Source organism: Lepisosteus oculatus, chromosome 12 (genome assembly GCF_040954835.1).
Source record: "Lepisosteus oculatus isolate fLepOcu1 chromosome 12, fLepOcu1.hap2, whole genome shotgun sequence".
NCBI lineage: Eukaryota > Metazoa > Chordata > Actinopteri > Semionotiformes > Lepisosteidae > Lepisosteus > Lepisosteus oculatus.
Window position 1 is genome coordinate 21,186,403 of NC_090707.1, and position 27,521 is coordinate 21,213,923.

The 27,521-nt window shown below is 38.6% G+C and overlaps 2 protein-coding genes across 4 annotated transcripts in view; one reads left to right on the forward strand and one right to left on the reverse strand.

The window, feature by feature from the left end:
* The window catches only part of itgb2 (integrin, beta 2), a 28,114-nt gene extending 18,342 nt beyond the window's left edge, over nucleotides 1–9,772 (reverse strand). Inside the window, exon 1 of one of the 2 annotated variants that reach the window (XM_015359275.2) lies at nucleotides 9,665–9,772. The gene's annotated coding sequence lies outside the window, so the exon portion shown is untranslated. Of the gene's footprint in view, nucleotides 1–2,855; nucleotides 3,203–9,664 lie in introns of those variants that run through there. The other variant, XM_015359276.2, reaches the window with a different exon arrangement.
* A 16,891-nt stretch (nucleotides 9,773–26,663) lies between these two features.
* slx9 (SLX9 ribosome biogenesis factor) overlaps nucleotides 26,664–27,521 on the forward strand; it is a 92,917-nt gene continuing 92,059 nt past the window's right edge. Inside the window, exon 1 of one of the 2 annotated variants that reach the window (XM_069196563.1) lies at nucleotides 26,664–27,029. In XM_069196563.1, coding sequence (XP_069052664.1) covers nucleotides 26,811–27,029 — 219 coding nt within the window. In that variant the 5' untranslated portion in view covers nucleotides 26,664–26,810. The remainder of the gene's footprint in view (nucleotides 27,030–27,521) is intronic. The other variant, XM_006636688.3, reaches the window with a different exon arrangement.

A 27,521-nucleotide genomic window follows, 5' to 3' on the forward strand; every position in this document is an offset into this window, starting at 1 on the left:
ATATGTGATTTGAAACATACCATACTCATTTTTTAAAGAGCTAAATTTTTTATTGCACCTGAGACATGTCTTTCTAGGTGAAACATCAGTCTTTACAATCCGTGTTAGTCAGCCAAAGCTGAAAATAAACAAAAAACGGAGGACAAAATGGAGGACTTCAGTATGTCCAGCAAAATAGAGGGCGAAGAGGTGTGTTTTGAAGGTTTTCAGTGTAAAGCACTTACTTGTTGGCCAATGGTTCATTTTGAACTGCAGTATTAACGGCGCACACACCACTTAACAGTTAGTGCTTCAAATAGTAGTTTCATGAAATGCAACAACAAGGCACAATACCACAAAACCAATGTTAGATTGAAAGTTATTGACATCTTGTAAATACTTTAGAATGTCTCGCTTTTTCAGAATGTTTACGAAAAACTTCTAAAGAAAAAATATTCTTTAATATTTTGTTGCATCTTAGGGGGGAGGTATCCAGAGGTTTAAATTTCCTAACAGAGTACCTTGCTATTTAAAAGTAAAACAATGAGCAGCCTTGGAATGAACAGCATACTTAGCTGTCATTCGTGAAGCAGTAAACTTGGCTGCACATTTATTCTGATTATCAACTGGGACAAAACCAAAATTGAAGTTAAATCAGTATGTCAGCTTTCACTGGGAATGAGACAGCAGCAAAGTAGGTAGAGGCAACTACAGTAGGTAGAGGCAAATGGAGCCAGAGAAGTAAAGCAACAGAAGTGAAAGCAGAACAAATCAGCTCTGACAGAGTTTCTGTCTTCGTAGACCAGGACTATAGAACTTCCTGGTAATTTGAACACAATAAGGCCTCTGGGTCTTAAACATGGGACTATTGTATTATTATTGAAATGTTTATGTGAAAATACTGATTTCCAATTTGAGGTAGCCACCAGCTTAACAACAATCTCACATTTTGTTTCCCTGTGCTATTTTGAACAGGGAAATAGATTCCTAATTAGTAACAAGCATTTAAAAGAGACAGTAGTCCTGTGAGGGAATGTTTGTTTGAGAAGACTTTGGTTCCCTTTTTTCCTTGTATTTTTACTTGTACATTATTTTCCTGGGGAATTTATTCCCCAGTTGCCCAGTAGAGTATTCCCATGTCTATAGAAGGCAGGGCACTGATTTTAACAGGCCTGTAATACTTGAATATAACTGTTTATCTTGTTTGTGTACTTGTTTAATGTTGTTTCTTTTTAAGCATGTAGGCTGGTTATTACTTTGTTACTACTTACAGTACATTCCTGATAAAGAAAGGAAGCACAAGGCCTATATTTCCTTTCTATAGAGGGTATGAAATTTCATCCATCTGTTTTCTAACCACTTCATCCAATACAGGGGAGCTGGTGCCTATCCTGGCAAGCAGTAGGCACAAAGCAAAATAAACTTTGCGTGGTACAAAAGCCCATCGCAAGGCACACCCAGACACAAACACTCACACCAGGGTCCTTGAAGCCAATTAATCTACCAGTATCTCTTTGGACTGTAGGAGGAAAGTGAAAAACCTGGATGGAACCCACATGAACACTGGAAGAACATACAAACTCCACACAGCTAATACCACAGGTCCAGAACTGAACCTAGAACACTAATGCTACAAGGCAGCAATAATAAACACTGTGCCACTATGCCTCTGGGGGGTGTTAATTTGAATATTTAAGTTGGTGTTGGCACCTGAAATTGATTTTGATTTTATCTGTTTAATCTATTACAATATACAGCATACTGTGCAATGTGCACCTGTAAATATATACAGTATGTTAGCACACAACAAATGTTTCTAAATCTAACAGGTCTCACATTTGCAAAATGAGACCTTTTCAGGAAGTCCAGTGAGGTCCCCTGTGTAGATACAGTCCTTACTGTATTTTGTGAAAGCTTACATGTAACAAATCAAAGACTTTGAACTGCCTGACTTTTCTTGAATTCTGTTTGTTTCTTGTAATATAAAATTCTGCTCAATACATTTCTTCCTAGATGCACAGTAATTCCTGTATTTGATCATCTTAATGCTGATTTAATATTCCATCTGTTCTGAACAGATGATCAATATCAGTCTTTTATACAGTCTTATCCATTATAATATAATGTAGGGTCCTTTCTAATCCTTTTCTTGTTGATTGCTCTCATGGCATACTAAAGTCATCATCAACAAAAAATAGACAATGATTTCCCTGTTGTTGCAGTTTTCTAGGATCATTTACATTGGTGTGATTCCATATAAACACAACATGACAACAGTAGAAGTACAGTAATGAAGTGTTCCTTACTTCAGTAGAACTACACAGAAATATCCTCCTTATATGTTTATGTAGTGCTAGGTTTTACTGATGCAACTGTGATACAGGTTCAAGAATTTGAGCTAACAGTTCTAGTCTGATAGCTTTAAATGGTACTGATTATTTTTGGTATTAGTGTCAAGGCATGTGCTGTGAGAGTTATTTATATATAATATATGACATGCTAGCACTTAATATATCATGGGTGGAAAATATATAAAATATATTATGGGTCCTGTTCATCTTTGCCAGAATCCATTATGTACCAATAACTGACAAATTAGTATGTTGTTTTTCAGATACGAAGAACTAACACATGATTTCAGTAGACACTATAATGTTACCCTATAACCTCACGAAGCTGACAATGATTTAAATTTGCTATAGGCAGAAACAAATCTCAGAGCATTACAGTATCTGAAATGATTTTGATAGTATTGTCGATTGAGGCTCTTTTTACTTAGAAAATGGTACTTAAATTAAATTGTTATTGAAATATACTGAACATCAAAGTGAACACGCGTGACCAGCTGATCGCCTAGCGCGTCTGGCTCTACTCACTGGAGAGAAGCCATCAGTTCCGGAGGAGCTGAGGAGGAAAAGCCGAGGCTTTAGGGCTGGTGCGACGCGAAAGGCGAAGAGGAGTTTTAAACCCTATCTTCCTTCGATCATTATGGGGAATGTGAGGTCCTTAGTAAACAAGATGGGCGAACTGGGAGCAATGGTGGGGAGTCAGAGGGAGTATAGAGAATGCAGTATCATGTGTTTCACCGAGACGTGGTTGCAGGAACTTATTCCGGAGTCGAATGTTATCATCAGTGGCTTTCAGACATTGCGGGCAGACAGAAACACCACCGAGAGCTGTAAGAGGAGAGGAGGGGGGCTCACGGTGCTTGTCAAAAACAGATGGTGTAATCCTGATCATATTCATGTTAAGGAGCGCTTCTGTAACCCGGACACTGAACTGTTTGCCATAGGACTGCGTCCATACTGTCTGCCGCGGGAGTTTACATGCGCCTTCTGTAAACGCAGAGGCAGCATGTAACGTCATACACACAGTCACAGCCAGGCTACAAAGCACCCAAGCGCTTTTATGGCTATTTCAGGGGACTTCAACCACGTCTCTATTTCCACAACTTTGCCTACTTTCCACCAGTTTGTTAAGTGCCAGAGAAAACAAAACACTGGACTTATATGCTAATGCTAAGGATGCATATAATTCCAAAGCCCCCCCTTGGCAGATCAGATCACAACCTTGTCTTCAGGAGGCTATGGAGGATCTACGTGGTGCTTTGGAGGCTGGGATGTGCTGTGCGAACCACATGGGGAGGACATAAACAGCATGGTGGACTGTGTCATTGACTACATTAACTTCCACATTGACAACACCATCCCCACCAAAGACGTACACTGCGTTTCCAATAACAAGCCCTGGATCACCAGCGATCTTAAGTCTCTTCTAAATGAAAAGAAGAGAGACTTTAGGAGGGGGGATAAGGAAGAGGTCAAGTGTTTACAGAGGGAACTAAAGCAGAAGTTAAGATAGAGCAAGGATGCCTACAGGATCAAGGTAGAGGACAAGCTGCAAAGGAATAGGGTGAGGGACATATGGAGCAGCATGAGAGAGATCACTGGCTTCAAACAGGCTGGGGGTGCAACAGAGGGGAACCTGGAGATGGCCAACGAGTTGAACCAGTTCTTTAACAGGTTTGATTCAGGGCCCTCTGTGGCTCAACACCCATCCTCCTAAGCCACACACTCCCTAAACCTTCACAGCTGCGACTGGCCAACACCTCCTCCGTCCCTCCACAATCGTGGCCGCCTACAGCTACAACCCCCAGCAGCTACTCACTTCCCCATCCCCTACAGCTGCCACTCTCCAACACCTCCGCCATTAACACCTGCAGCACTGACAGCGCTATGAGCACCATCCCCCAGGCCAGGCTGACCATCACGGCTGACCAGGTGAAGAAGGAGCTGAAGAGGCTGCACCAGCGTAAGGCCACAAGACCAGATAATGTCTGCCCCAGAGATCTGAGGGCTTGTGCTGATGAGCTGAGCGGAGTGCTCCAGTGACTGTTCAACTTGAGCCTGCACTTGGAGAGAGTCCCTGTGCTCTGGAAGACATCATGCCTGGTCCCGGTACCAAAGAAGGGGCGCCCCTCTGTCCTCAATATCTACAGACCAGTTGTGCTGACTTCTCACGTCATGAAGACACTGAAGACGCTGGTCTTATCCCCCCTGAGACCCCTGGTTAGTTCATCACTGGACACCCTACAGTTCGCCTACCAGCCCAGTGTTGGTGTGGAGGATACAATCATCTACATGCTACAAAGGGCCTACTCACACCTGGACAAGGCTGGCAACACTGTGAGGATTATGTTTTTCGACTTCTCCAGTGCCTTCAATACTATCCAGCCCTTACTTCTAAGGAGGAAGCTGGCGGAGATGCAAGTCAGTGCCTCCATGATTTCATGGATTACTGACCATCTGACAGGCAGACCACAGTCTGTAAGACTTCAGAACTGTGTGTCTGAACAGGTAATAAGTAACACAGGCTCCTCAGGGGGCAGTTCTTTCTCCGTTCCTCTTCACCCTCTACACTTCGGACTTTAAATTCAACTCAAGCCGTGCCATCTGCAGAAGTTCTCAGATTACTGCAATTGTGGGATGTATCAAGGGTGAGCGGGAGGAGGAGTACAGGGGACTGGTCAGCAACTTTGTGGAGGGTGTGGGGAGAACCACCTGCAATTGAATGTAACAAAGACGAAGGACCTGGTGGTAGATTCCAGGAGGAAAAGGGTCAAACCTACTCCTGTCTACATCCATGGGAGTGGTGTGGAGATGGTGGACTCGTACAAGTACCTCGTACAAGTACAAGTATCGACGATAGACTGGAATGGTCTAAGAACATCGAAGCCATTTACAAGAAGGGTCAGAGCCGACTTTATTTCTTGAGGAGTCTCAGGTCCTTCAATGTGTGTAGTAAGATGCTACATATGTTCTATCAGTCGGCGGTGGCGAGCGCCATTTTCTATGCGGTGGTATGCTGGGGCTCTGGGATTAGAGCAGTGGATTCTAACAGGCTGAACAAGCTCATCAGAAGAGCAAGCTCTGTCATTGGGTCTGGCCTGGACCCCCTGGAGGTAGTGGCTGAGTGGAGAATGGTGTCCAAACTAGAGGCCATCATGGACAACGTCTCCCGTCCCCTCTATGACATGCTTGTAGAAATGAAGAGCACATTCAGCAATAGACTGATCCATCCATGGTGCGACAGGGAGCACTACAGGAGGTCATTCTTGCCTTCTGCCATAAGACTGTACGTGTCTGGACAGAGGCAACATTGACAGTGACCTGTTTCTGGACTGAACAGTAAACTGATGCATCTGTTGTTCTTTTACCCGTTTACAACCGTTTTTGTGCAATACATTTATATTTATATTGTGCAATACAACTTTTTTGTGTACTATTCTGTTCTGGTTTGTTCTTTGTGTGTTCTGGACTGTGAGTTACTCTTCTTAGTGCACTTCTCACTGTACTGATTGTATTGTATGTATTGTATTATTATTATTATTGTATCATTCGTTACACTGTTGCTGTGTTGTCTATGTTAAGCTGCTGTTGCACTGCAATTTCCCTCACGGGATCAATAAAGTATCTATCGATGCTATCACTTATTTTTCGTGCTGTTACACTGTCATTTATGAACATGGCATAGGTACTAAATAATAATGTGATGATCAAGAGGTACTGTATGTTGATTCTTTCCTGTGTCTTGACATTTAAAAGGTTATATCTTAATCTACAGCATGTCAAATCAACTCTCACTAACAATTAAATGTTTATTCCACAGAGTCACTTAAGTGTAATATGGACAGGTATGAATGATCAATTAATCATGATGATGTCACAAAAATTTAATCAATATTACAAATTCAGTTATTTTCATAAAACATACATACATACCTGTATATAGTGATAAAATAAAGATTATTCAATACTCTGTATATACATTATCATAAAACTCTGAATGCTTCAAAAAGGCTAATGAAATTAGTCTCTAACTTTGGCAAAAATATACACTTCTATATCTTGTACTTTTAATGACTGTTTAGTTATTCATTGAATCTATGCTGAAGCTTCATTATAACAAAATGGGTAGAGTCTTTTGATGGAATTGGAAAATCACACTTTACACTAGACTCTCATTGAAACAATAACCAGAAACCTGCTATGGCCAATAACAGTTTGCAGAAAGAAGTGAATGTACTTCATTAATACCAAAATAAAATGACTTTTGAAACTTTGCACTTTTACCAAAAGAAATTGAACATCTAACTTTGCAATACCACTATATTTTTAATAATCGGGTATTTTTTTCTTTTTTGCTTTTTAAAATAGTTCACTTATCTCATGTGTAATTGCAGACAGAAGATAAGGATCTAAATTACAGACATGTACTTTTGCTATTTTTCTTGGTTATTGTGTTTATTATTATCAGTTAACGTCCTGCTACGTTTGAGAGCATAGTTCTATTTATATAAATCATGGCACATTTTATACATATTCATTTTCTAAAAATATTGAAGTGCTCTTACTGAATCGTGCTTCTGGGCTTGCTCAATATGACCTTCCTAAAGTTCCCCCTTAATTCAAATGGTGAAGCAATTTCTCACTTCTCTATCTTATCTTCTGTCTAGTGGACCTGCTGATGCAAAATCGGTTGGTGCTGCCAGTCGGTTCCCTCCCATATACTGTATGTAAACTACTTGAGAGTCCTCTGGATTTAAAGGTGCTTAATTACAAAAAAGGAATTATGATTACAGTCTTCTGTCCCTCTTTCAATTAACTAACGATGTCATTTTCTAAACGTTGACATAAAGTATTCAGTTTTCTAAAAGCGATTCTTAGCACAGTGGGATGTTTGGAATGTTTCACACAGGGTATGTGTCTGTGTAAATGAATGCAATAACATACAAAGGGTGAAAACTGCTTATGTAGGATACAGAACATTGGTTTTGAAATTTTGTGAAATTTAAAATGCAAACCAGATTGTCCAAATTAGTAATGGTTTACTTGGGGTAAAGGCTGTCTTGGTGTCAGCTTCATGGATGTCCATGTGTGCTTTTGGTTTTAGTATGGCTTGCCAAGCCTCACCACATTTTTAGGCAAGAGTGGTTGTTTCTCTAAACTGCCACTTGACTTTCACTGTCAGACAACGATTTACGATAAACTGTAACTCCACAAAATCAACACAATTCAAATGCTTACAACAAACATCATCTGAATGACTGCCTTTATTTTACTGTACTATATATGGATACAATTATATATTAAATATATTTAAGTGAGACCTAAAAACAGACTGTCTTACTCTTATAAAAATGTTACTTTCTTTACAGGAAATAACTGTGTATAAAAGGCAAGAACATAATTTTTGCAATTATCCATAATGTTTTTTTTTAAACTGTCGTTATTTCATAATTATTTCAGGTTAATATTCCCATGCTTTAGTCCCCTTAATGTAACTGTGGGTTTAAAGTCACATCTTAAAGTGATGTTTGCTTGAAAATGTTGTTTAGTCATTTTAAGGAGTGTATTTAACTACTGTAGGTGCTCCTCCCTTCATACAAAAGGAGAGTGATGGCAAATTTAGAAAACTGTTGAGAACTTCTGCTTTCTGAATTAGGAAGGGGCACTTCCTCATTGAGGAAAAGATAACCCTTCTTTTAAATGCTGTTGGTTTTAAGGGAGTGAAGTGGAAAAGAGAAGAAACTCTTGCTGAATTCCACAAATTAATTAAAGAGTTTTGTAATGTCAGAACCTGGAATCTGCTGATTTGTGAGGTGACTGTTGGCAAACAATTAAAAGTGGCTGTCTGATACATATTTAGTGTCTTGTTATCATAGTTCCCTATTTGGTCAGGTTGAGAGGACAACTGTAATACACAGTTAAAACCTATGGTTATACAGTAAATATTTACCTGTAGTAATCAAATAATTTGAATCTTTATGACGGAAGACCAAAACGTTTAAACAGAACACAGTATCATCTGTTGTCCACTCACTTTCTGTATATTCTATTTATTCCACATCATTTTAGTACACACAAACTGCCATTTGACTGTCATTTCAAACATCAATCCAACACTTGATGACAACACCAATGCTCTGTGATTGCTCCCAGCAGTGTACAACAAATATCATAAATAGTAATTATCATTTTGAAAGGAAAAGACATCACATATTAGCTTTCCAATACAAATGTTTTTCAAAATATTCCCTATTCTAGTGGCTGCCTCTATGATATAAAGATATACAATCCCCAACAGAAGTATGCAGATACCGCTAACGTGGTGCATTATGGAGTGATACTTTACATTATCATCATGACAGACAGTTTATTTTTATAGTTTGCAACATGGAAGTGACCAAACAACTTCTTAATGGAGATTGTAGTTTGTGTTTTTATGGCACAGAAGTATAAAATAAGAAAGATAAAACTTGTTTAACTGATCAAATCCTCAGTAGTAATGTCCTGATTAAAGTTTCACTACAGATTTTGTAATAGGAGAAATGATTAAAATGTTTTGTGAAAGCAATTGCTGAGGTTCCTAATTCCAGTTTGAATTAAAATAAGAGGTCACATCTTTATACTAGAGGTAATTTGTGTTGGTGTATTCTTGCTTCTTAAAAATCTGGATGTGTACTAGTGTTGTGGAAATTCACTATTAGTACTACTAGTACTAATATAAGATCATGATATTTGTAATTGCCACTGTCCTTCTTTGGTGTACTGTATATCCCCAAAATATCTTTTCTCAATAAAACAAACATTTTCAGCATGTTTCACCTTTTATACTGTAGGTACTGGATGCTTTTTTAAATTGAGATTAGTAATACATTCTTAATAAGATATTGGGTTTCTTTTAAAACGTACATACATTGTTATACTTGTTTATAGTAATACAACTAATGTAGAGTTTCAGACTGTTTGATATAAATGTTTGACTTCCCTACGGTATCTTCTGGCACCAAGCTGAATGTTTGAGAAATCTACACTGAAACATGCTTGCTATAATAGGCAAAATGCTTTACATGAGAGTTTGATGATTAGAATTTGCAGTCTGCAAGAAATGTTTTTTCTTAACCCTGTTAAATGAAGGCATTTAGTAGTAAACTGCTGGATTATTAAAATCTTGGTTTCTAGTTGTACTATCGTTTTGGTTTTTATATTTTAGCAGATTTAGGAACTCCTCAGAGGTGATGTACTGTGCTATGTATTACCATATCATGGTAAGCAAAGTTTTATTTCAGTTCACCCAACATAAACAGCAAAAAAAGAAAAGTAATCATGTTTAAAACACTCACAGATTCCCAGTCTCTGCTGCACCTTCATGAAGCTGTTGTATGTTCGTTGGTTTCTCATCAAACCCACACTTCCTCTTAATGACATCTTGTGAAAATGTTGACGAAATGGAGCCTGAGCAGTCATAAGCCACATGATTGTAGCTGAAGGAAGCAGTGTTAATCATACTGGAGCTCTTATTGAGCTCTTTCATTTTAGGTGAAAATGTACATTCTGAGGGGGTAAATGCCTCATGAGAAATGCATCTTACAAATCAAATATATCAATATAGTGCTGATAGAGTGATATAAATGTGATAATAACCAACTGTTCTGCCGACTAATTAGTTGTTAATAACGAAGTCTGTTCCTTACTAACGTAAAGACAAGCCTGAGTACTAAAGTTAAAAGTGAGGTGTCTTTCTGTTCTTGCAAATTCTTGCAACAGACTTTTTCTCTTAATCTTTCAAACCACTGAAATTAATCAAGTAAATATACAAACCTAAAATAAACTACAATCTGAAGTTTCACTAGTGCTTTTGTATCAAATTGCAGTAAGTGATGTGCAGAGTTTAAACATAATTCTATAGTCATTTAATTTTTATCCAGGTCAGTTTGTTTTTCCAGTATATCAAGTATTTCCAGATCATTGAGCTCCCTACAGTCCAGTCTACTCAAGGATTACAGAAGACTTTCAAAAAAGAGAGAAATTAGTAATAGTTAACTGCTTAGCAATAAAAGGGTGTTTCACAGTTGGGGAGGATAACCTCCCCATGACCTTCAGCAAAGATGAGATACTTTGGTCTTTCATTCTGAGTAATGCAATACTTTGCAACTTCCTTTACTGCACTGTATGAACACCCAATGCAATATCATTTTTAAAGCTGAATTTGTGTAGATGAAATATGTTTAAAACAACTAAAACATTGTACATGGAATTATAAATACCGATTTTTATGTTTTTGATGGTTGGGCACACCCTTGATTGTTACTGTTAATTATATATGGAAATTAATTTTGTTAGAACACTTTGTTGAGCACAAGTAAGTGTAAAGCAGTGCTTGGGTGGGGAGGCCTGTGTTTAGTTCACGTAAGCATATAATTTTTAAGCAATATAATGGTCAATGTTTTGTCAGGGATGGTGTGTATTTTGTTGTTGTATCAGTTTTCCTCCTTTTCCTCCTTAATCAAGGTCTCCAAGCCTTCCTCACATAAATTGTAGGGCAGGTGACAATCAAAAGAACTTGAACAGCACACTTAGACACCCATCAATCACCACACAGTCAGGTTTTCTTCAGGATTAAAAGGATTGAGTCAACTATAATAGTGACTAGAAGTCCCCCCCCCAAAAAAAAAACAAACGTTTTTTTATATTCTTTATACTTTTAACTTTTGAAACCAGGTAGACTATTACACCGATTGAAGCAAAACTTCACACAGTTTACAAATTTGGCTTATCTTATGAATAATCAGGCTTGCGTCTGATTTGCATTTTCCTCATTGCTGTGATATTTTCTACACTGGGTCATCAGCTGCTTCGAAAAATTCGGTCTTTTAGGCAAACTGCATCTATTCAAGAATGTCTTGGCCAATTAACTTCAAAAATAGTACAGTATGGGTCATGCTAGTGACAGGAAAGCATACTGTATGTTGAAATGGTGCTCCTACAATACATAAACCACAGCTGTTGCCTGTCTGCCATTTAATTAGCAAAATTCAAACCACCTTCATTGGAACTGTCTTGGATTAATTGGCTTGAAACTTGACAGGTTTTGATGTACTGTACACAGACCAGCGTCAGAACTGCCTTTCATATTGCAACAAGTTTATACCCTGCACCAAGTGATCACATTTGGCAAAAGAGGCCGCTTCGTCTCCACATCTCCACTTCTACAAAAGATACTTTGAGAATTAACTCCAAAATTCAAATGTATAATAAAGCTAGAACCATCAGTAACTGTGCGTCATAAGCTCATATTTGAATTCTCCAGCTTTGTTGTATTTTTCACACCATGGTTAACAGCAATGAACTCCGCCACCTCACAATGGGGAGGAGGAGGAAGTGTAAGCAGGCTCTTCTGACCTACCAACGCTAGAATCTTTTACAATTTTCTACAATTGCTTTGACACATTTCACAAGTGACTGTGCTGACATATGCATGCAAAACTCATAACACGTAACACCTAACACAAAAACCCAAACTATTCAGTCCAGCACTAAAGATCTGTAACCAGTGCAAAATGAAAAGTTTGTGAGGTGTACTGAACATATCATTAAAACCAAATAATGGCGCTAAAACTTCAAGTAGTTCAAAATTTTCCTTTTTATCTTTAAAGCAAAATAATAAAAAAGTATCCTGGATAGACATTTTATTGAATGCAAAATTGTAGCAATATGACGACATAGGATACATGCATTGTTTTTTTTAATCAAATTCAGTAAATAATGCAATTTAAATTTACTTAAACAAAGAATAACAAAATATTTTAAATAGGCAAAATAAGGTGATCATGTGTGTATATATAATGTTATGGACCGTGTCAAGGACTGTTTCTTGAGAATCTCTTATGAGGTCATATTATCATCCATAATGCTTGTGAAGTTTTCATCAGCAAAGCACTGTGGAAAGCATCTTTGTCATATGATCACATATTTCATCCATCACCTGGTTGAGAGTGGCTTCTTCAGGGTTGAGAAATGGAGAATATAATAACAGGAAAATCACATTGAACTAACTGCCAATGTGTGATGGAAGTTTACCCTTTACTACAACACGAAAAATGTAATTCTAGCATTTGAATGTAGAAGGAATTGTGCAGAAGATCCAGAAGATATCGCAGATGGTCTGAATTGTATACAACAGAATAACAGTCATATAACACATTGTTGTATTGCCTTCATTTTGCCCTGGTATATTGACTATGGTACAGTTGCCAATAATATTTTGACAAAATATAATTTCAGCAGATGGTAACCTTCTTCATCAGCATACAGAGACTCATGGCTGTTAACGTGCTACACTTCTTTGTTCTCTAAAAAAATGATTTTTTATGGTTTTTCCTAGAGCAATCTCCACGGCCTTCCTATTGCACCATGTGGACATGTGATACACTTATATAGAATTCCACCATGTCCACCATGCATCACAATATTCATACCAGTATATTTAATGTTCACGTACCTGAATGTACTGCACCTACACTACATTGTACATCTCTGTGTCTTCACTTGTTCCTTAGTTCTTTGAAAAAGGCACCAAATATACAGTATCTATTTCACAGACACTTGATGGCATCAACACATTAAAATACTGTATATAGTTAACCAAATGTCATTCTGTCCCAGCACCATTTCCACAATGTCTTCCTCCTCCTGCTCTGCCCACTACAGATTTAGTTCCTATCAATACAGCACAGAAGCACACGTCCAGTTATTTCACAACAACAAAATTTCTTTCAACAATCTCAGAAACTCACAATGTGTTGTTGTTATAAACCTATAGAGATATAGCACATTTTATTTATTATTCCAAGCATTATTTTGCTTGCCAAGTAAAAAAATATAATTTCCATTTAATACATCTATCACAAACATTTCTTGATAACTTTCGTAATTATTTGGCATTGCTAAAGTATTAAATAATATAAAGTATTAAAGATTCATTACAAAAATCCATTTAATGTAACAGAAAATCCACTCTAACTCAGTATCCATGGACATGATTGTTTATTCAATCTGTTCAGTATAAAACTGTAAAAACATTTGTCTAAATACATTTCTTACACAGAAAATTAATTTGTTTTCCCCAAATATACACTACTAGCCTTCTAGACCAAGAACTTCTAATAACAGTTTGCCTGAGAAGTAAAATACAGACAAACTTTGAACAGTATTTGGTTGTTGACAGTTATATACTGGAAAATGAAAGCAAAAAATGAAAATGGAAGCAAAAAATCTGTCAGGTATTAGCATACAATCACTTGTCTTTTTTGAGAATTGTTGGCACACACACAACCTAAATCTTTAACATAGTGATGCTTACAGTATGCATACAGCACTCAAAAGTCTGGAAACAATTACAATCCCAATTTACTAATATGTTTGCATATAATATTAATATTTTATAATATCCATTGACAAGGAATTTGTCTAACTTGGGCTAAGTGTGATGGAAGCCCAATGTGCCCCTTGGTTTAGGTTTTAGCAAAATTGTAGAATTAGAAAGTGTATTGCAAGATAAATAAATTGTTAAGGAAGATACTTCAATTATTATATTAAAATTATGGGATAGGCTGCCTATGTGAGCAGGTACAAACTTTAATGGAAATACCCCATGTTTATTTTTCAGGCAACACACTTTCACCTATTGTATGGCTTTCATATTTCTTTATTTCCATTACATTTCTGAGTCAGTTATTCCTTTAAAAATAATATAATGCAATACATCTCTTGTGGTAAAAATGATTTAGAAACATAAGGCTTACACTGAGAAAAGAATACACCATGGCCCTCTCCTAAATAAACAAATATGTGAATTTTCTGTTTCACATTTTTGTAAGCTCCTGTATTGAAGATATTTATTATATTTATGCTAAGAGAAAATAAAATGTTGGGGCTGAACTCCTTCTCAATATCCTTCTCATGTCAGTGCACACAGTAGCCTTACTTTGTACCCTGATCTCATCACATATCAGAAGGCAAGCATATCTTCTCATGCAAAGTACCTGGACAGAAAACCTTCAAGGAAAACTATGTTGCTTCTGCAGGAGGTGATGTTAGACCAGGAGGTGGTCCTTTCTCTCTGGACCACAATTTTAAACCAATATCTCTGTATGGTGACTGGGGACACAAAGTAGCAAGCTGCTCTACAGCCATGCTGCTGTGTTCTTGTTAATAAAACAAATGTTGAATTCTCCCAGAATTCACCTGCGCATAACCTGCAAAGATGGATCTTCATTAGATTGGATGACAATGACAAGTTCAAGTTCAAGTTTATCAAGTTCAAATTTATTGTCATTCTACTAATACATATATGGTATACCGAAATGCTATTAGCTAACTCTCAGATGGTAAGAAGAACAAAAAAAACAACAACAATACAATTGTATAAGAAAAGAAAGACAGAGACAACAGGCAATGTGCAAAACAACAACAGGTAACAGGTAATGAGCAAAACAACATCAGATGTGCAAAATCGTACATCAACAGAATTAAATAAAGGATAGAAAATTATGGGGAGTGTGCTTCTTGACATGTGAGATAGAGGTAGATTTCAATACCTCTATCTCACACTCAAATGTGTGTCTCAAACTCAAATGTGTGTTTGAGTTTTGGTAAGAGAGAAGGCACTGTGAGGTTCAGATCGTAGGTGAGAGAGGCTGGGAGTTTAATAGTTTGATAGTGCAGGGGGAAAAACTGTCTGAGTCTGGTAGTCCGGGCCTGAGTGCTCCGGTACCGTTTTCCAGATGGTAGTGGGTCAAACAGTCTGTAGTTTGGGTGTGTGGGGTCTTTGATGATGCTTAGAGCTTTCCTCAAGCACCGTCTGTCATAAATGTCTTATATGGATGGGAGAGCAACCCCAGTGATGGACTGGGCAGTTTTCACCACGCGCTGTAGGACGTTGCGGTCAGCAATATTGCAGTTACCATACCACATTGTGATGCAAACTGTCAGTGTGCTTTCTGTAGTGCATCTGTAAAAGTTAGTGAGGATCTGGGTACATATCTTAGCCTTCTTCAACTGTCTTAGGAAGTACAGGCGCTATTGCGCTTTCTTGATCACACAGGTGGCGTTGAGAGAAAAGAGCGATGTTTGACTTTGCCAAGTTGGGGTTAGGCAAGGACAGATGGGGCAGTTGCTAAAAAAGATTAGCTGCAGGGGAAAAAGTTAAAGGCTTTGAAAGCAACTTATTATAAATCAACAGAACGCTAATCAGCATGGGTAAGCACAGTCAATATACAGCTGATATAACTATGGAATACGTTTAGCCTTGCCCTGAGGAGATTGCTGAAGGGAAAACCAGTGTGTTGGGCTTGTAAGACGATGAGCCTGGAGAAGATGAAATGGTCAAGGACATCAGATCATGACTCCCCAACAAGTTAGTCTGGCAATGTGTTTTGTAAGAAATGGGTGACATCAACGCTGAGGTGCTGAACCTAGAGGTCTGCTAAGCTATAAAGACTTCCCCACTGATGTGTCAGAATTGCCCTTGGGAATATTGAATTACATCTATTAAGAAAATTTGATGGGTCTTTATTCCAGTCTTAGCATTGTTCTGCAGATACTTTTGACTGTTCCAGTGACAGTGGTACAGTGGCATCAAGAGAGAAAATCTTCCTTTATTTAAAACTGATGAAAAATTACTAATGTTGTTTTAGAATCATCTGCATGGACTGGTTGGAACAGCATTAGAAGATGAACTGTGTCGCACGATTTTCTTCACCAAAATAGCTGATGAGTTTGCATGGCTAAAGCAAGGAAGGTCCTCTAAAGGTGAGTCACCATGCTTTTTAATTCTCAAAAAAGCAATGTCATTATGAATTGTCGTATGACGTTTTGGATGGTGTAAAAAGTCTGCGTAGAGCTCTACCCTGGAGCTCGGATTAGTTAACATCAACACTGAAAAAAAGCTGAAACCCAGAAATTGTGAAAGAAAATGAAAAAGAATTTGACAATGACGCTACCTGGAAAGATTTAGCTACATGATCAAAATGCAGAGGACTGGGGTTTGCACATAGGGAGTTTTTGTTACTGTTTCATAGGAAATGAAATTACTAATGAGGAAAAGTATAGAACCTGTTAACTGTGTCTGGTATTGAGACGTACAGTACAACCTCAGAGTAGTTCATGAAGATGCATTTTAATCCATTTGTAATTATACAACATTGATACAAGAGTTTGTGCTTCAGGCTAGCCTTTAGCAGTTTATATGGGGAATCTTAAACAGTTGAGTATACATTAGGTGTTTTGGACAATACTTAATGACACACTGCGAGACCATCTGGTGAGTATACAGTGCCGCTTAATTTCAGAAAGCACACTTAATTTGAGGGTACCTTTACAGAGACTACTGGCTATGCGAAGCTATTGATAATTGCTGGCAAAAGAAATGTTACTACCACGCACCACACCTGACCACATTAATTGTACTCGTTACCTCATTATCCAGTCGCGTCCCTTTTTTCACTATTTAAGCTCCTTGTCCCCACACTTCCTTGCTTGGTAGTTTGGGTCACAGGCTAGTCAGTTCGCTGCTTGCTTGCTTTCTCTCACCGCGCGCTTTACCTGAATGATTTCATGGATTTTGACCTTTCCTTTCGACCCTGGTATTTTGCTCTTTTGGACTATCTCAAGGACTTGTTTGCCATCTCGGGCACTCGCTTCGCATATGGTTCAGCTCATTTATCAATGATGTACAAAAAATGTACATCCAGTCAGAGTTTTGCCTGCTTATTTCAAAATTTCCAAATAAAAGCACCAATAGGAATAAAGAAAATAATTGTTACAAACTTAAGAAAATGAAACTTCTTACACCATCTAGGGATAATGTGAGAGCTAGGACCCACTCCCTGTTACTCTCTCCTGCACATGGTCATTTTTTTGGGATAGCCAATCCACATCCTGGGAGCTGGCTATACGAACCCCGATTTATAAAAATCTAAAGAGGGGTGAGGTAGGAGACCACAGGTGGATGGTGGACATAATTAAATTAAGGGCTACAGAAAGTGCAAAGAGAAGAGGCTGACATGTACTTTCAAAACTGAAGTTTAAATGTTGCTATCCTCACACAGCTGATACTGCTGCAAAACATTATCTGGGTTTGCAGCAATCCATTGAAGACGCTGCATCACTGCATATTAGCTTAGATTGCAGCCTTTGCTTGCACGTATAGGAATACAGAACACCACCACCCCCTGGTACACAACAGACAACAGCTCCCTGCCTGCAAGACAGGAAGCACAAAAGCTTCATTGCAATATTCATGAGACATATGCCTACTTTAAGATGAGGTGGAAACCATAGAGTGGATGTGTGTAGTTTCAAGGAGTTTGAGTGCACTTCTTGTGATGACAATGGACACCTGGCAAGGTGGTGGAAAACATACAAAATGTTCCGTACAGCAATGTAGAGACTGCAACTGGCTAATGTGATTGACAGATCAACTGGGACTATATGCGATCTATGACTGCTGTCAAATCTGAGCTTATTGTTGCTACAACAAATTGGCAAAAAGGTGACAATGAAGCAAACAGCCTAATTGCCAGTTCTGGTTCTAAAGGAGGAAGGCAAACCCTTTTGGGCCACCTTTGGAAAATAAATTGTGGAAAATAAAATTGTACTGAGCAAGAGTGTTGCAATAGTTTGACAGATTTTAGAAGATCTTGGAGAAATATTTTTTTCTGAGTTGAGCTGGGTAAAGGCATGCAAACTAAAATATACTTTCATCCCCAGGTTACTCTCACCTTTCCAGTTGACAAGCAAGACCACAAATTCCTGCAGTGGATGCCTAACAAATACCCCTTTCCTAAGAACGATGAGCTTCTTACAAGGCACTATCTAACAGGAGGCAAGTCATATACCATGATAGACATCAGTATTGCTCCCCAGCTGTTCCCAATCAGTACACTGGATTATCTTTTGGCTTTTCATCGGTGTTACAATTTCCCAATGAACCACACAAAATTTCCAGGGCAAAATGCAGTTGTCCTGGTGTATTTAGACAATGTCATCTTAAGAGGGAAGATAGAAATGGAACATCTGGGCAACTTGGAGGATGTTCTAAAGAGGTTTACAGAGGCTGGCATGTGCTTGAAGAGAGACTAATTCCCTTGGACAACAGCATCAAAAGTGTCTTTCTTGGCCCCACTTCACCCATGCCTGGCAATAAATAACCAGGACTACACATCCACTCTTAGGCCTTGTGTTTCTCTTGCTTTTGATGCTTACTTGAAGTGGATGAATGCATATAAATGCATATTGCCAAAACTGTAGTCTCTCACAATGGTACATATTTCACTAGTTTGGAGTTCCAGAATTTCATGAAGCAAGACAGAACCCATTGCATTAAAACAGCATTATGTCATTCCTCATTCAACAGATAAGCAGAAAAAGTAGTACAGATTTTCAAAACTACACAAAGGTGGAAGGAGATATCTCCTGTTTTCTTTTCAGTTATTGAACAACACAATACATTACTGTCTCTACAGTACATGGCTGAGTTTCTTGTGAAATGCTGCTTGCTCACTTGCTTGGATCTGAACTTGATCTTTAACTCCAGTACTTACCAGGGTTTGCCCTTGACTCACTTCTGAGGTCTTATGAGATCAGGCTGCTAAGAAGAATACTGCTGTTTGTGTCGTTCTGATGTACTCTCTTTGCCCATGATCATTTGTTTTGTTATGTGCTGTTCACCACAAAGACAGCTTTCATTGGTTCACCAGGTAACACCTTACATGCAGATCGCCTGATTCTCTAATTAGACAAATACCAGTTGCATCTCTCACTGGGCATAAAACATAAGCTGTGGTTTCAGCTATGCGGTCCACATTTCGCATACCTTTTCAGTGTATATTCTTGTACATGCTGCCTTGAGAAAGCACACAATAAGTTTGCAGAACAGTTGCTAACAAGTTTATTAAAAGACTATATCAGCTTTGCTTGTTAGAGTTCAACAGTTGATCCTTGAACAGATAACATCATTAAGAACACATACAGTAACCTGCTAGATGTGTAATGTCACGTATTCCACCAGGTACTGGGCTATGCCAGCAATTTAATAGGGAAATTGTGCTTAAGTAATATTAATAAAAATTATCATAATTGGGTCTCAGTGCTCAAACAGTTCATAATACCTGGAAACGCACATCTATGAGTCTAGTAGAGTAAAGATCACAGACAACTGACTATTAAGCAGTGGAGAAAAGCATTGTGGTCAAATGAATCATCCTTCACCATCTTCTTGCAAACAGACAAATGCATGTGTGATACCAACCTAAAGAACTCTACAGCCCTGAGTGCTTGGTTACAATAATGAAGAGCTCTTTTAATGTTGTGAGGCATATTAGCATGGCATAGTTTGAATGTTCTTGTTCCATTAGAGGGCAAGGTCAGTACAGTGTTTTCTGCCTTCATCAACAAAGCATTGTGCATTCCTCCTGCAGCATTCCAGACACTGGTAAACTCTATTCCACGGTATAGTATAGGCTATACTGGTCACACATGGTGGCCCAACACCCTATTAAATGACTTTATACCCATAAGCAGATTTATAAATTGCTTATTTAAATGTCATGATCGTAATCCCTCCCCTTAAGGGCCCTCCGGCTCTTTCTTATTTTGCTAACTACGTGCACCTGCCCCCAGTGCTGCCCCTCCTTATTTAAGCCGGGTGCTCTCGCTACTCTGGGCTCTGCATTGGAAGACAGACACCTGGAGGCCTGCCTGCCATCAAGTCGCCCTACGTCTGCGGCTTGAGGGCATAGGCCTTCTATCAGCGTCCTGATCCAGCTGAGTCCGGGGTTCAGAGCGCCTGGCCTCATCCTGTTTTTATTCCCTGTCCCTGTGCCGGATCCCGTTCCGGTTTTTAACTCTGTTTTGTTACGTCTCGGTTGGATCACCCGGTTTTGGACTTTTGGACTTCGCCCCAGATTTCCCCCCTGGACTCCTTGGAGTTGTTTGCCCTGGCTACGCCCCCTGAGCACCAGATCACCATCATCACGCCTCCTTGTCTGTCAACCCCTCCTGATCCTCATCGTCTCCTCCCTGTCGTCCTTTTCCACGGATTCTACTGTCTGCATAGGGTCCAGAACTATGCTTCATGGGAGCCATTAACTACATTTTCCAACTGGCTTGGTGTTTATTTTTATTTTCACAGTAAATGGTTTCTCATTTTTTTCAGACCTGGTGTCAAGTGGGACTGACTCCATAATTGCTCAGATGATTCTGTGAAAGAAGATTCAGAGCTCAGCAACAATAAGATCATCAGCTCTAGTTGTGGATGTGAAGACAATTGCCAGGTGTTGCAGGTTTTATCTTTCCTGTGTGTCATAATCTCTGAGTTCTCCCATGCACACAGCTGTGCTTTTCTTCAAACTGGTGCTGTAAACTCTCCTTATAACCATTTCTCAGAAAGGCGTGAAGCATTTAGTCTGAGAGGATGCTGATGAGGGTGGGGTGAGAGCATGGGTTTGATAAAAATGAGCGTATCTAATTTTATCTAGTATAAGTGGGCAAAAAAAACAACTGTTTCAAAAAAGCAAAAAATAATCTGTAGTCTTCAGTTTTAAAAAGCTGGCATCCATTGTCTTCTGTAAATTTAGAATCCATGCAAGAACAAGGGAACATCCTAAGTGTTAAAAACACAGGCATTTGTTGTATTTAAAACCACGTAATCATTTTGGTTTTGTATAGACAGTTAACATAGCCATCTTCATTTTTAGATCATGATGCATCCATGTACTGTTAAAGTAACTTGAAATGAAAACTACATAAGTAAGGAATGTCTTACCAGAATGGTTAAAGTAAAATGCTATTACTATACTACTGGTATTCCTACTCCTTAACACTAGTACTACTATCAATAGTGCCAACCATAATATAAATGCATTTTAAGGTTTCAGATGTAATATTTAATTCTATCAACTTCAAAGGTAGCCAGGTGCCAAATAATCATTATTTTGTTACAGAGACACTTGCTCACTAAAATAAATATACACCATATATTAATAATGATTTTCATCTATCCTATGCTTTTGACTTTTAACATCAAACAAAATACACTGTTAATCCACCCATCCATTTTATATCTGCTTCATCCAATATAGGGTCATGAGGGAAGGGGAACCTGCCCCGGCAAACAAAAGGTGCAAGTCAGGATACACCCTGGACAGGATGCCAGTCCATCACAGGGCACACACAGACACAGACACGCAAACACACTCACACCAGGGCCAATTTTCTGAGAAGCCACTCAACCTATCAGTATGTCTTTGGACTATGGGTGGAAACCAGAGCACCCAGAGGAAACCCATGTGAGCAACGGGAGAACAAAGTCCACCCAGATAATGTTGCAATCACCACTGTGCCTCCTACATGTTAGTGTGAATTTCAATTCTTTTCAGAATCTTTAACACATGATTGCAGCTTCCAGATTCAGTATTTATAGTGCAGTTCATGCTGTTTCTTTGGAGAGTCTTTTTGATTCAGCCAGAGAGTAGGTTTTGAATTAGGTCATTTTTATTGCAAAGTACGACTGTACACTTTCATCCTTTACTTGTTTTGGTTTGTTTTTCTATGAAAGTCATAATTGAGAATGATTACAAAGGCAAGTTGATCTGAAGATGGACAGTACCAAATCCATATTGTTTCATCTTATTGTACACATCTGGTAAAAAAAATAAACTTCAAACATGTGGCTCTTTCTTTTATTTAAGACTAAGCATTAGGCAGGATACATTTCTGCCTACCTGGAATTTTAAATTTGTTCACCAAGCCTTTGAATTTAGAAACCCGCATATCTGTGTCCTGCAAATTACCCAGTTCCAATTCTGCTTCATTCACTACTATGAATGTTGTAAAGTTAAACACAGATGTGTTGGCTTCGTGTGGTTTCAACACAAATGACGAAGTTGCCTTTTCCTTTCCAGAACATTTCCTGCTAATGCTTCGTTTGTAAGTTCTCAATATTAAGCTTCGACACCCATCCATTATCTAACTGCTTTATCCAGTACAGTTTCCCAGTGGAGACAGCAATGGGCACAAGGCAGGACATAGCACACAATGGTAGATGGGACACCAGTTCGTTGCAGTGCAAACACACACAAATGCACACACACTCACATCAAGGCCTTTTTCACCAGAAGCCAATTAACCTGCCAGTTTATCTTTGGACCAGTTTACATTGTGGAATAAACCCACGAGATCATGGGGAAAACATAAAAACTCCATGCTGTCAGCACACAGGTCAGGAATTGAGCCCAGAGGCCCTCTGCTGTGATGCTGTACCACTGCTAACCACTGTGCCACCATGCCACCTACAGTATTAAGCTTTCTTGCCCCTTGGAATTGCTTCAGTGATAAGAATTAAACTTGTGAACCTCTTGATATCTGTCATAATATTTGTTTTCAATGATATTTATTAACTCTTGTAACCTTTTCAGCATTTCTTCTAAAAACATGAGCTGCGTTTTATTTTCTTGTCACTTAATGGTGTTAAAGCCATTTAAATGTTAGGTGCCAACCATGAATTAAAATTTCAGAAGATACATAAGATCTCTCAGCTCTGCCTATTCACAGGCCTTTACCTGTATAAACATCTTCTGCAAAATATTTCCCATGGCAAACGACCTTACCGTGCTGTGTGAAGAAGGTGGGAATATACTGTACAGCAGACAGTTGACTACTTCATTAGCACTGCCTGGTTCAATCCTTTTGGCATAGTTTTGCAGGTGATCTGCTTACCAGTGTCATAGTTCCTGTGATCCCAAGTAGAAATGCATACAGTACAGTTTGTATTGCTACTGTATAGTCCCATGAGATAATTTGTTGAGCATTATTTTTATTTGGGCAGTTGACACCAGCTGAGAAGATCTTCATTTTGAGTACTTCAGAATTTACGTACCTCCAGAGTATGGATGGCCTTGAAGTCACGGCACGTCATCAACATCACTTGAGTCAACACAAGCAGCAGAGAAGCCCAGTCCTATATAAATGTCCCTAATTTACTTGCAGGTGCCTATCTCTGTCCATTTTTAAGAGTTCTGCCCTTCACTGACTTTGCAAACAAGCACAGTTATCAGATTTTCTAAATAAGTTCTTTTGGTTTGGAAATCATTGAACAGCTGCTCTGATACTATGATAAAGCACACTTTTATAGCGTATCTGTGAACAGCTTTCCTTGTTTCCTCTTGAGACACCAAACGAGCACCCAGTTACGCTACTCACTTAGTAATTTCACCCACATAGCAAATGTGTTCTTAGTTTGTTCTGCTTTGGATTTACAATGGAAGTGTAATTTCACAGATATTAGTAATTAGAAATATTAGTAATTGCAAATTGAGTAGGTCCCTTACAATGAAGACTAAGTAATTTATTTTCCGTATGAACAATTAATTCTATCTGAATAGCAGGGAGGAAACTAAATTACTCGCCAATTTATTTTTCTTTTGATCATTAACATTATTATGATTTCTACTATAACTATAACATAATTATAACTATAACTAATACACAGCCCCAAGGGCTATCATATGTCATAAAATGAGACTTAATTATGTCCATAGCATTACAGGAGTATTCTTATTTAATGAAAACTATTTTCACTTTACCAATGTCATTTAGTAAAACTCAACTTATTAATGAGCAACAGTGAAGAAGCTCATGTTTAATAATCAATATCCTCTAAAACAGTGATCATTACAGCTTATTATGTGGCAATGTTGTCTTTTGATATATTACAAGCTCTGACAGAGTTCTGGGTTCACATACTGTAGAGGATGTGACTGATGTGTGCAGTGGGAGGCAGGTGTTTCTGCTGTGACAGGAAGTAGATTCCATCTCACTTTCTATTCTTTCTCAGTGTGCAAAACAAACATATTGTCATGTGATTAACTGACATTGACACCACGAAGTACAAAGAAAGAACTTTTAATGTCCTTTTAACACACAGAAAGGGATATCCCCAAACCCAAGTTGTAAGGCAAAAATAAAAAAAGGAGTACAGGACAGGTTTCTCAGCTGCAGGACAATTCTGGTATGAACACACACATCTCACTACTTTTCCTTCTGCATCCCTTCGTTTCCTGGGCAACTGCATGGTTCTCCCCAACACACCCCTCCTGAAGATATAGCAGCCCTAACTCTAAGGTGTCTACCTGCCAAAGGTCGGGCAAGGAAAGGACATTGCAACACTACAGTATATTCTATTGACTATTGATGCTTTCTTTAAATTTTGCATTACTTTATTCACTTCATTGAAAAGATCACTTCATTTTATTCAGTAATGGTAAATCACTCAAATTTTCAATTACCAAGACATTACTGTTAAAGGCTGTCAGTTAAATTAAGGAATGTTCATATATAGCAATGACAGTTGTCAGTGTTTGCTTTCAGGCAGGATTCTTTAAGTTGATAACCTTGCACTCTCAATGCTCTTTAGGATTTTGAGTTCTTAAATTAGGTACCTCATAACTTCCTTTGTTCAACACTAAAAATATTTAGTTCTTTTAGCCTGTAAAGAGAAAGGAAATTCCCACAGAATTTTCTGAAGCTCTCCCAATGTTGTGTTGAAAACGTGGCTTCAAACCATTTCTTTTGTGTGCTTCAACTTGTCTTTAAGGAGCATTAAACTAAATAGGGGCATTTATTATGCAAAGAATTATGGTAGCATTGGATTCTATACACATCTTTTACTTGATTAAATGTGTATGGATGATCCACATTTATGATCCACATTCACAGTTGATTTTTGGCTCCTTAGGGGCAGAATTGCATCCCTCCATACTGGACTAGCTCATTGATCATTTGAAGGAAATACCATAATTTCTTCTGGGAAGTACCCTGAAATTGCATGTGTCTTCTAAGCTTTTGGTATAACTTCTTCCAGACAAGTTCTATGCTCTTAAATTAAACATCCTGGTCTACACTAAATGGTAATATACATGCTTTGATGACAAGCGCACGCACATCAAGTAGATCTTTCAACACTTCTTTGTGTAACTCCCTCATTTAAAGTCACTCACCTACTATTTGCCTATTTACAAGACAAAGAACTAGACAAGCTGCATTGTAGTGATGACTGGGACTACTGTAAGTATTGGACAATACTTCCTATCCATCTCACTCACCAGGTGATCCATTTTAAACTTACACATGGTATTATACAACACCATAGTACAGTTCTAAAATACGATTGCTCCTGAGCCTCTCTGTTACTGATGCAGACAGTATATACCCAAAGTTTGGGAGTGCCCTATGATTGAAAGCTTTTGGGTGTACAGTATGTGGTTGTGTTTTTAGGTATTACCATCTTGACTTTGCTACTGAGCCCTTGCCTGCTCCATCTTGATGACAATTCCCTTGCTACTTCAGTTTTCAGGCATGATATTTTAACTGGGGTGACATGGTTAGAACTGTGCTGTTGCAGTGCTGGGTCCCTGGGTTCAAGTCCCAGGATACAGTCTGTGTGTAGTGTAATGCATACGGCCGACAGGCACTGTGTAAGAGCCAGCTTACCAGAGCGGTGACATCGCCGCCCTTCCCTGTAATAGCAGGACCACAGCCATTGGGCTGTAGAGAGATCTCTCTTTAGCTCAACAAGCTGGGTCCCTGTTGAGTGACCCCAGAGGTCGGGGTTCGTGTCCCCCACGGTGCGGGGCCAAGCTGTGTGCGCAGAAGGCAAGGGCGCCCACCTGAACCCCTGTTGTGTTACAGTAGTTTATATGTTCTCCTCATGTTCACATGGGTTTTCTCCGGGTGCTCCGGTTTCCTCTCACAGACCTAAGACAAACTGGTAGGTTAACTGGCTTCTGGGGGAAAAATGGCACTGGTATGAATGTGTTTCTGTTTGTGTCTGTGTGTGACCTGTCACTCGCACATAGGTTTATAAACTACTGACCCACTTCAGATGTATTTAAAGCTAATGTATACGTTGTAACAACAATAACTTGAACGTGAAGGTAATAATTAATTAGTCGTTTGTATCTTAAAATATGATAACGACTATGCTTCAACGAATAAAAATAAAAACTGAATAGATGCAATTGTACAAAGGTACATCAGGTGGATGCTGCACATTGGTGGTGGTGGAAGGGAGTCCCCATTACCTGTAAAGAGCTTTGAGTAGAGTGTCCAGAAAAGCGCTACATAAGTGTAAGCAATTATTATTACTATTATTATTACATCAGACCTTGTTTATTTTGGAAAACACTAATTTCGTAAGTGACGCCCTCTGGTGTTTTTTAACTGTATTAAACCCTACTCGTTGCTTTCGGAACTATTCGTCACAGTTTTTGTTTCTCTCTGGTCATTCTTAGATGTAGCTCCTGTGAGTGTTGTGGTCCCCACGTGTGTATTACGCGAGCTCACGCAAAATGCTTCAGTTGTAGCTGCTTTGCTGAAGTTTAGAAGGAGAGCAAGTATTTCTTCATTAGTTAAAAAAAAATAATATTAAAAATGGTAGGGAAGATTAAACGAGCTCGGCAGAAGTTGCATCAGGAGGCGGTAAAGCTTCAGCATGAAAGGTCCAGTTTTCTCATCCAAGAGAAAAAACAGACTCCTGTAGCTGCAGGTGTGTTGAAACTAAGTAAACCTGAATCTGAAGAGACACTGAAAACTGCTGTCGTTAACGCGTCCAGCGACGAGAAGCCAATGAAGGACAAAGAAGAAGTCGGGGTAAGTTATCTGTCATTTTAATAGTTTTCTCTCAGCCAGATCTAGGATAGGGTTTTCATGAGCAGCGTTTCTACTGAAAAGTATGCTTGTGGAATGAGGTACAGTACCAAGCAAAAGTTTTGTTCGGAAACAGAACCAGCTTCACCACATCTGTACTAGGAGAATATATAGGAAAGCAGTGTTAATAGTAAATTATGCCTCATATCCACTACACTCGCAGGTTGAATAATAACATTTCAGAGTACCATAGGTTACGCAAATATCAACATCACGATTTCAAGAAGCCATTCATTCAGTTGGCCGCTACTCTTGAGCTGCGGATGTTTGATCCCATTTAGAGCATTGCACTGACAGCATATATATTTGAATAACATCTGAACCTTTTCAAAACTTATGTTTTTGTTCTCTGTTGTATTTTATGGTATTGTTATTTATATTACACTGATTACATCAGTATGTGGGTGTATTGGATGTTTCAGTGAGGATGTATTG